Source organism: Lycium ferocissimum, chromosome 1, assembly GCF_029784015.1.
Source record: "Lycium ferocissimum isolate CSIRO_LF1 chromosome 1, AGI_CSIRO_Lferr_CH_V1, whole genome shotgun sequence".
Taxonomy (NCBI): Eukaryota; Viridiplantae; Streptophyta; class Magnoliopsida; order Solanales; family Solanaceae; genus Lycium; species Lycium ferocissimum.
Genome location: NC_081342.1, coordinates 28,116,907 through 28,127,439, shown reverse-complemented (window position 1 = coordinate 28,127,439; position 10,533 = coordinate 28,116,907). Strand labels below are relative to the sequence as shown.

The 10,533-nt window shown below is 34.6% G+C and overlaps 1 protein-coding gene across 1 annotated transcript; it reads left to right on the top strand.

Annotated features, from left to right (window-relative positions):
• The first annotated feature begins 2,807 nt into the window (after positions 1-2,807).
• Positions 2,808-9,226, top strand: LOC132053541 (protein NRT1/ PTR FAMILY 5.1). The gene is made up of 4 exons (XM_059445626.1): positions 2,808-2,993; positions 3,496-3,713; positions 5,477-6,036; positions 8,243-9,226. Exons 1-4 carry the CDS (start codon positions 2,888-2,890, stop codon positions 9,105-9,107), a joined length of 1,749 nt encoding a protein of 582 aa, XP_059301609.1. The 5' UTR covers positions 2,808-2,887; the 3' UTR covers positions 9,108-9,226.
• The last annotated feature ends 1,307 nt before the right edge of the window (positions 9,227-10,533 follow it).

Here is a 10,533-nt window from a genome sequence, read left to right as displayed (position 1 = left end):
CAATTAGAATGCTCAATGAGTCACAATTATTCTAGTCACAAAACCAATTCAAGACACCCTTCCTTTTAGCCCCATTCCAATGGGTGAATGATTTCTAGGTGTTCAACAACCTAACAATGGCTTTAGTAATCATTAATCATCAACTATAACAATATTAAATCAACACCCCAATTACAAGCAGTTTCCATGTCCAAGCTACCATTTTTGTGGAACTCTAGGTCTCAATTCACTTAGTTTATGGCTCTAAAGGTTCAATTCATGATTAAGAGGAGTTAACCCATGCCATTAGATGATAAATAAGTGATAACCATCATAACCTATCAAGTATAGAAGTTTTATTAATTTCTAGGGTTAATATTGCTAATTTCACCATTGAAAACCCATAAAAGGGATGATAATCATGAAGATTATACGAAATGATTGAAAGGGATGGATGAGACTTACCTCTCAAGAGTTTTCTTGCGCCTAGCTTTCGAAATTTCACCCTAAAGCCGAGGAATCGTGTGTTGGAGTATTAAGAATAAAGAATGTGGGATTAAGTGTTTAAAACACGGCATTCTGTCCCCCGTCGACCGCTGCAGCGGTCAATTCACCGTTGCAGTGGTCTCGCTATAGTGGCCAAGTGCCCGCTATAGCGGACCAAGAGAAACCCGACCACCGTTATGGCAGCCCATGTTCCGCTATAGAGACATCCTTATAGCGGGACATGGCCCGCCACGACGAACACATGAACACTGGCCAACTGCTGGCGGCAAAGGGATCACCGCTATAGCGGTACTGCCATAGCCTACAAGCCCCGCCGCAGCGGTCCCATTTGGGCTGTAAGCTCGACTTTTGCCCAGTTTTCCACTCTATCACCCAACATTTCATCAGAGGCCTCACAAACACAAACAAAACATGCACATGTACATACAAACGTCATACGAATCCACCCGTGGTCTCAGAATTCCTAACAGAGCTCTAATTTTCTACGTCACCCCCTGACGGACTCAACAAAATTAAACTACAATCACAAACAAGTCAAGTTTTCAGTTCTTAAACTTATAAAATCGAGTTTCTATTAGCTCGTTCTACCCTTTGGCAGGTTCCATTTGGTGGGGTGATCCTACATTTTCCATAATGACCGAGAGGGTCGTTACACTTATGATTGAAGACTAGACATGCTTTCTCCTATCAATTTCACAACGCATACAATCAACTAATCAAAGTCTAACTCAAGTAGACCGTAACCTACCTCAACTGCAGAGCTGGAACAATGCGAATTACTCCGCTATAGCCTTTCCCTTCCGTAATGCCTCGGAACGCTCAAAGTATAGCAATTAAGATGCTAAATAAGTCACAATCACTCTAGTTGGTGCCAATTTAGATATTTATAAGATTTCCTATATACACACAGGTATATACACAAAGTTCCGATCGAGGTGTGCAGGTGGCCTGGCCCTCCCTACCCACTTAGTAGATCCGCCCCTGGTCGTAAACGTGATAAACAATGATATTAATTTAACAAATTTTGTATGTTGTCAAAGTAAAATGAGATCAGAGTTACCATACTACGTGTTTCAATGCGATGTCTTGTTCTTCTCTTAATTATTATATCCCTAAGTTTTAATTTTTTGAATTTTATTTCCACAACCCCTAAATAGTTGAAAAGAGAGACAAAGAAGAAGAGATGAACTTTGTGATGAAATTCGAACCCCCCACGGTGTAAGGTGAATTACAACAGTTGGATTGTAAATTTTTTTTTTCTGATTTTTCACTGGTGTACGATATTCATATTGAAGCCCAATTATTATTCGGATCGCGCATTGCAGAGCCCATTTTGAGAGAGTGCTCCTAACATAATTTTTTTTTTTTTTTCAATTTCAGGACTCAAAGCAGAATTGAAATTCCCGTAATCATCATGGGATGCTAAAGTTTCATGAGTCTTAACACTTGATTCGAACCAACATTCTTCGCATGTACGCTTTGCGTCGTGGGTTGTCCGCCAAATATATCCTAATAATGCAAATATGCCCATATGCTTTTTATGTCTTGAATTAATATCCTACCCTGCATTCTCTAGGACATTTTTTTTCTTTATAAATTCCCTTAAATATTTGAGTATCAACTATATCAATATTATTATGCCTAGATAATTAAGTACCTTTATGTTGAATTTTCTTGGATTCTAGAAATTCGGACAGTAATATATTTTCTATAATTTTTATTTTTTAATATATTGTTTGTACTAATTATATTCTTAAGCAATTAAGCATCTCGTTTACTCTTAAATATTTTGAAACACTGATACTGAATGAACGAATTAATTACTATTCCCTCCGTCTCAATTTATGTGATATAGTTTGACTAGACATAATGTTTAAGAAAGAAAGGAAAAGGAAGACTTTTGAAACTTATGATCTAAAACAAGTCATACATATTTATGTGGCTGTAAATTATTTCATTAAAAATAAAATGAGAATTTTTAAGTTAAACTATTTCTAAATATAGAAATATATCATTCTTTTTGAGATAGACGACTAGAAAGGAAAGTGTATCACATAAATGAGACAAAGGGAAAGATATTTTTTAAATAATTAACATCTCCTTTATCCTGATACAGAATGAACGAATTAATTATTATATTTGTAGCACTAATTTTTCAGGATTTTATGCTCCCTTCAAAATTAACAATTTCCATGATTGCTTCATTAGACCCATGGAATAATCAATAATGATAGGGACAAATACACATGGTCCATGACACCCAGCTGTACTGGCAAACAGTGTAGCACCAATACTGCCTACATATAGCCAACCTGCTCTGCTTCCCTTCCTCAGTCATCAACTTTGTTAATTTAACTTCCCTAGTTCCATCACTTGTTCTGTTTTAATTAGCGTCCAATAAATGGAAGCTAACAATGATTACACACAAGATGGCACGGTTGATCTTCGAGGTCAACCTGTGCTTGCTGAGAAAACTGGCAAATGGAAAGCTTGTTCTTTCCTTGTAGGTAAAACCTTCTTCAACCCTCCCTTTCTTCATTCATATTCTACTATGCTTAAAGCTTCCTCTAAGATAACATTTTTTTCTCTCTCTCCGACTTTACGATGATATTTTACCACATTTATTGATTAGTTGACACCATACTAGTTTGGCTATAATAATTAGCTGATAGTGTGCATCTCGATCGGCCACTGGCTAGTGACAAAGCCAGAAATAACACTGCACTAAGAAATTTCTTTATATCAAGTGGATTCAACATGTTAATACATAAATTTGTTTACATATATACGCAAGTACAATTTTCCGTGAAGGGGATACCTCCCCCAGCATACATAACTCCACTACTTGAGATTGTCGAATCTAATCCATCTTACTTTTTTGTGAAAGACTTAAAAGGGTGGCATGTTAAGATTCTTAAAAAGAGAATGATCTTAAAAGCTCTTGCAATTAGATTTTTAAATCATATATAAAGGTTTTGACTTTTGACAAGTAATTGTATGAATGAACAGGGTATGAAGCATTTGAGAGGATGGCATTCTATGGAATAGCTTCAAATCTAGTGGTGTACTTAACAACCCAACTTCATGAAGACACTGTTTCATCAGTTAGAAATGTGAATAACTGGTCTGGATCTGTTTGGATTACACCTCTACTTGGAGCTTATGTTGCTGACACTTACCTGGGTCGCTTCTGGACTTTCACTATCTCTTCGCTTATTTACGTCATGGTAACCACCAAAGACTTTCTATTTTCCTTTTATTTTCTTGTGGCTTGGTAGCCGATTTGGAAGTGAGTTATGCATGTATTAAATCATACATAAGTAATCAGTGATGGAATTAGAATTTTTACTAAGGGGTATCAAAATATAAAAAAAATAAATCTACGACGAAATTAAGGGGGTTCAACACATAGTATATATACATAAAAATATCTTTTTACGTATTTATACAATATAGTTTTTCAGCGAAGAGGTGTCTGTTGACACCCCTTGGATGCATGTGGCTCTGCCATTGTAAGTAATATCACGTTTGGTAGCTAGTTAAGAGATAAGTCATTCACATACAAAATTAATACGGTGTTTGGTTTGCAATTAATTAGAAACCCGCATAATTAATACATATACTCCCTCTACCCAAAAAAATTGTTCTCCTTTCCTTTTTAGTCTGTCCCAAAAAGATTGTCGCCTTTCTATATTTAGAAATAATTTAATTTTATGAGATGATTTACAACCACACAAATATCTAAGGCTTGTTTTGAACCACACATTTCAAAACTCTTCCTTTATTTCTTAAACTTTGTGCCAAGTCAAAAAGAGGACAATCTTTTTGGGACGGAGGGAGTATAAGTTATGAGAAAAATATGTGTATTATTTTATGCAAAATAGAAAATGAAATGACTAATACATGAATAATTAAATCCTTCATAACTAATTTACGAGTAAAATACTACTACTACATAATTCCCTCATAACTAATCTTTGTATCACTAATATCCTTAATATTATTCCTCCGCAAAATAATATAACTCTAACCAGCTACCAAACGAATCCTTAATATTATTCCACCGCAAAATATAAATGCTAGGAGTATCTCTTCCAGTCACGTGACGTGAGTGATAGACACTATTTGTCATTCTTTAGCTAGGAAGCTCCAAAAGGAACCTTTCACATGATTCAGTCCAAGTGCATATAAATATATATAATCATGTCTTCACCACTTTCTATCTTTATTGGCCTACAATTGAGTATGATCAACCATGGCCAATCATATGGAGGATTTTTTTTCAGTGGGACCTGTAAGCAATTCCATTGTCCCTGGCTAGAAAATGACCTGTATTGCACGAGCCTTGCACCACTAACTACTTCATCCCATTTTATTTTAGAATAATTATGAGAGTTGAGCGTACTTTAAATGCTAGCCTAAGTTTTAATTGATTGATAATGAGACAAATGCTCCAATAATTCCGCCAGCTAGCTGACATTTAGAATGAGACCACTACTTTTCTTTTCTTGTAAAGGGACCGTTGTTCACCTAAGAAAAAATAACACCGGCATAAATTTCGTAACTACTAGAGTACAATATTTAGTTTGTAAATTGAAAACACTACATTACTGATGTAATCTCTATGTAAATCATAGTTTAAGGTTTGGTTTCCGATATAAATTTGACATAACTAATGCAGTAGTATTTGGTATATGCTAATAAACTTTCTATAGTACTAATGCCAGAATAACTTATTCAATAATTTTGTTGGAGGAGAATGAGCTCTGCTGGAGTGAAAACGCGATAATTTTGTTCCATTTTCAGGAAACTTTGTACTTTAATTTCAGAGTTTCGGTTTCATCACAGTCATGTTTTATCCTTTTATAGTGCGACAGCGACTGAAAATCATTTTCGAATTTTTTTTGTCATTTTATTCGTATTCATAAACACCTATACTTCTTTTCTCATTAGAAAAAGGACTGATCCAAGCTATACAATTTTCCACCAGGGAATGGTCCTTTTGACAATGGCTGTATCAATTAAATTCTTGAAGCCACCAAGTTGTGAAAATGGAGTATGCAACAAGGCCACTGCATCTCAAATTGCCTTCTTCTACACATCCCTATACATAATAGCCATTGGGGCAGGTGGAACAAAGCCTAATATATCCACGTTTGGTGCTGACCAATTCGACGACTTTAATCCACATGAAAAAAAGCTAAAAGTTTCCTTCTTCAATTGGTGGATGTTCGGTACTTTTGCTGGTGCTTTACTTGCAACAATAGGCCTTGTTTACATCCAAGAAAACTTGAGCTGGGGATTAGGATATGGAATTCCAACTGTTGGTCTAATATTTTCACTAATTATTTTCTACATAGGAACCCCAACGTACAGGCATAAAGTTAGAAAGTCTCGGCATCCTGCTACGGACCTACTTTGTGTTCCTATTGTTGCATTTGCCAACAGGAAAATTGAGCTCCCTAATGATCCCACCCAGCTTCATGAACTTGATATGCAATACTATTTCAGTACTGGAAAACGCCAAGTCCATCACACTCCAGTATTTCGGTAAGCCCTTATAGTTTTTATTCTTGAAAGCGCTCCTTTAGTAGATTCTATTAGTACATGTTTACCTTTTGGTATGATAGCATTAATTTGTACGTGACACTTCAAAAAATAAGGTGTGAGTCCTCATAGATGTGCTTCTCATACCTTGCTACTTCACTAGCTGTCTGGGAAATTCTAACATAAAATATTGGTGCTCATATCATGCTTTTGAGTTATTACATGCATATAATTCTTGAGAAATGAAGAATTATGACAATTTATGGGTGACAAGAGACCACTTTTTCCTGCAAGGACCAAACTAAGGAACCGTTTGGACATGGTTTGAAATCATGTTTGGACATGCAATTTGAATTTTTTAAGTTGTATTTTTTCTTATAGACATAAAAACCCCACTAGTTGTGAAAACTATCAAAATATTCTCAATTCTTATGTAATCTTATTAAATGAGCAAGTCATATTTCATAACAAAATTAATACGCTACTAGAAGGCTTTTCTAAAAAATACAATATCAATTGATCAAACTGTCAATAAAAAAGAAAATTTAACATGAATAATAATGTAACTATTTTTTAATATAACCCTCCCACATGGTAGACATAAATAAAGGTTGATAAATGATTGGTGAGAGTAATTGTTAAAAATATCTATCAACTTATGGTTTTTTTTTTTTATAAAATATAAACTTAGGATTTTTTTTATAAAATATAAACTTATGGTCAAATTTTATATTTAAATTTTTTGAAACTATGGTTTGAAACCCTAAATCATGCCTTTTTATGATTTGAGATTTAAAACCATGACTTGAAATCATGAGATGAAATGCATGTCCAAATGCTTATGTCATCTCATGGCCGTTTCAAACCATGGTTTCAAATTGCATGTCCAAATGCCTACTAAGGATACTATTTTTTAATTTTCTTATGGGGTCCTTCTTTTTCAGTTAGGGCAAATTCTGACTTCTACTCAATTTTGATTCAAGGAATAACCCATGGTAAATTATGCTCTAGGCAACAAAGCAATTAACCAATGAAAGGGAGATCTTGAGGGTCCAGTATAAAGTTAAATGAGTAGTCAAGATCAGCCTAGCAGTATAAGTACTACAGAAAGATTCTTCTCCCTTAAATTTGAGAGAAACCAAAAAGTGGGGACCTCCCAATTTATCCACCAACTAGCAAGCGTATACGGCATCTCCAATACTCTGGCAAAATGTTTTTCATTTGCTAGAATCTATCTAATCAGTATTAGCCATGTGTAATATCATTTGCACAGCTCTGCCGTTGGTCCTCCAAGAATGGTTGCTTTCTTTTTGGTCAAGTTGCACAGCACAGGCCCTACCAATTTAAGTACTCCCTCCGTCCCATAATAAGTGTCACCTTAGTCATATTTTTTTATCTCGTAATAAGTATCATTTTAAGAAACCAAAACATAAATTGACTATTTTTTTCCAATTCTACCCTTGGACAATAAAGAAACATCTAATGATGATTGGAAAAACGACATAGTAACTTGATATTGTTGGATTCCCAATGCCAAAAGGTTTCCTTCTTGTTCATGCTCTAATCAAGAGGTAAACGTATTTTGTTTTTTATTATATAGGAGTGATTTGGTAAGCTTCACATTGCATTATTGATTTCTTAATATGCGTGTTTTTGACTAAGATTTCACTTGATATGGGACGGAGGGATCATTTACTACTATGAGTACTCCCACTAAAATACTCTGATTGCTTGTGTGTCTAACCTATCAATAAGGATAAATGAGGGACTTCAAACAAAGCACGCCATAAATTTTGTTGATACTATACTACGATACTGCAATGTAATTGCACTTGGAATCTAAGCCCAATTGATCGATCCCATGGATAGAGAGAGAGAGAGAGAGAGACAGAGACACACACAAACATCACCCCATATGCCTATCCCTATGTATTGCCTTTAACCCAGGCAAGGCACAAAATCCCCGTTAGTTGTCTTAATGTAATGTATAGACTGGTTGATATATCAGCATATACTTGATGACAATTATAACCATAGTCCCGAATCATGGAAGAAAGTCTCAAATAGAGGAGGACCACATATAATTGAGCATCTATCAGATTCCTAAATGTGAATTGTTCAATTCTTTGATACAATATGTATGTGTGGTCCGAACAATCGAAACATTAGTTTTCGAAATCAACCAAATAACTCTAATTTTTGTTTTCAGGTTCTTGGACAAAGCGGCAATCAAACGAGACAGTAATACAGGATCAAGCTTACCATGCACAGTGACTCAGGTTGAAGGAGCCAAATTGATCACAGGAATGGCCATGATATGGCTAGTAACCCTAATCCCTAGCATCATTTGGGCACAAATAAACACTCTCTTTGTCAAACAAGGTACCACCTTGGACAGACACTTGGGATCAACATTTCAGATTCCAGCAGCATCATTAGGAAGCTTTGTGACTCTCACAATGCTATTGTCTGTGCCCATGTACGATCAATATTTCGTGCCTTTTATGCGCAAGAAAACTGGAAATCCTAGGGGAATCACATTACTCCAGAGGCTGGGAACTGGATTCCTCATCCAAATTCTAGCCATAGCGGTTGCTTATGCGATGGAAGTCAGAAGGATGTACGTCATTAAAATGCATCACATTAAGGGGCCTAAAGAAATAGTCCCTATGACCATATTTTGCTTGTTGCCTCAATATGTGTTATTGGGTGTGGCGGATGTGTTCAATGCCATAGGGTTGCTGGAATTTTTCTATGATCAGTCACCAGAAGACATGCAAAGCCTCGGCACGACATTTTTTACTAGTGGCATTGGACTTGGAAATTTTTTGAATAGCTTTTTGGTGACGATAGTGCATAAAATTACAGGGAGAAATGGAGGAAAGACCTGGATTGGAGACAATATGAATGACTCACACTTGGATTATTACTATGGTTTCCTCTTGGTCATGTCTACCTTAAATTTGGGAGCATTTTTGTGGGCATCCAATAAATATATCTACAAAAGGGAATCTACGGAAATGAAAGATGAATTTGTAGAGTTGGAAGGCAAACCCATAGACCTTCTTCCATAGAGAGTTGGAACGTTAATTAAGGATTAATTTTCGTTTGATGTATATTAGTTGATCGCTTTAGTTTTAGCTACTTGTACCTTCCGTTTGATGTGTATATATATTAATTGATTTAGGATTAATTTCTGTCTGTTTTAACCCGCCACTGCTGTATAAGTCAATTACATACCATAGCTAATTAGTATTTGAATGTTTACACGGTCAGTCAATTACATACCATATGTTGTTTTTGTATACCGTGTAAAAATTCCAATATTAATTAGCAATGGTATGTAATTGACTTTTACACGATATGTCAGGTTTACACAGTTATATAACATAAAATAAAGAAAATTTAGAATCTTTCAAAAGTAACACTTTTAATATGTAATGTAATATTTAAAAATTAATTACGAGCAAATACAACTGAAATAACAATTCTATCAAAAATTGACCCACATTTTAAAATCTCGCGCAATTTGGCCAACAGCAATGGTGCTACCTCCTATCTTTCTCTTGTTTCTCACCATCGCTCTTTTCCCATTTTCTTTATTCCACGGAGGCTCCACCACCATGGAGCTACCAGATCGGAAGCTGCTAGATCCCGCAATTGGTTACAAGTTTTAGAGGAGTTCAAAACTTAAACGTGAAGTAAGTTGGAGTAGATTTGAATTAGATTTGAGTTAAATTTCAAATTTGATTTTGTAAGTTATTTGGTTCCAATTGATTCTAAACATCAAGAGGAGTCTAAAAATTAAATTTGAACTGATTTGGAGTAGATTTGAGTTAGCTTTCAGTTAAATTTCAGAAGAGGGATAAGGAAGAAGACATAGTCAGGTTTTTTGTACGATAGGGTATATGGGTATATAAACACCTCTTATAATTTTGTATAATGTTTTATAATATTGTATAATAGTGTAATGAGTGTATAAACATCTCTTATAATTTTGTATAATGTTAGTATGCTGGGTTTATAATATTGCATATTATGTTTTTAAACATTGTTATAAAATTGGAATGCACAAGTTAAATGGGGACTCCAAAAGCGGATACTTGTACACTTCGCCCGAAGCTTTAGCGTGGGCTCCCCTTGAGAATACGTTGCTTTACAAATAGGGAAAACTACGTATATATACATGTTAAGGAGAAATATTTACGAAACGTAACGACAGTTTTCCTTATTTACAAAACATAACGATATATTACGAAACATGACGGATTTTCATATATTTTTCGTTTTTTTATTTTTTTTTTCAGAAAATATATATATTTTTTATAAAAAAATATTTTTATTTTTTAAAAAATAATTTTTATATATATTTTTTAAAATTTTTAAATTTTTTTTTTTGGCTCAAAGGCTTAAAAAATTACCTCAAATTTCTGTGTATGAAAGTTGTATGAAAAATGTATGAAATATGTATGTGTGAGCGAAATTTTTAATATAATTTTC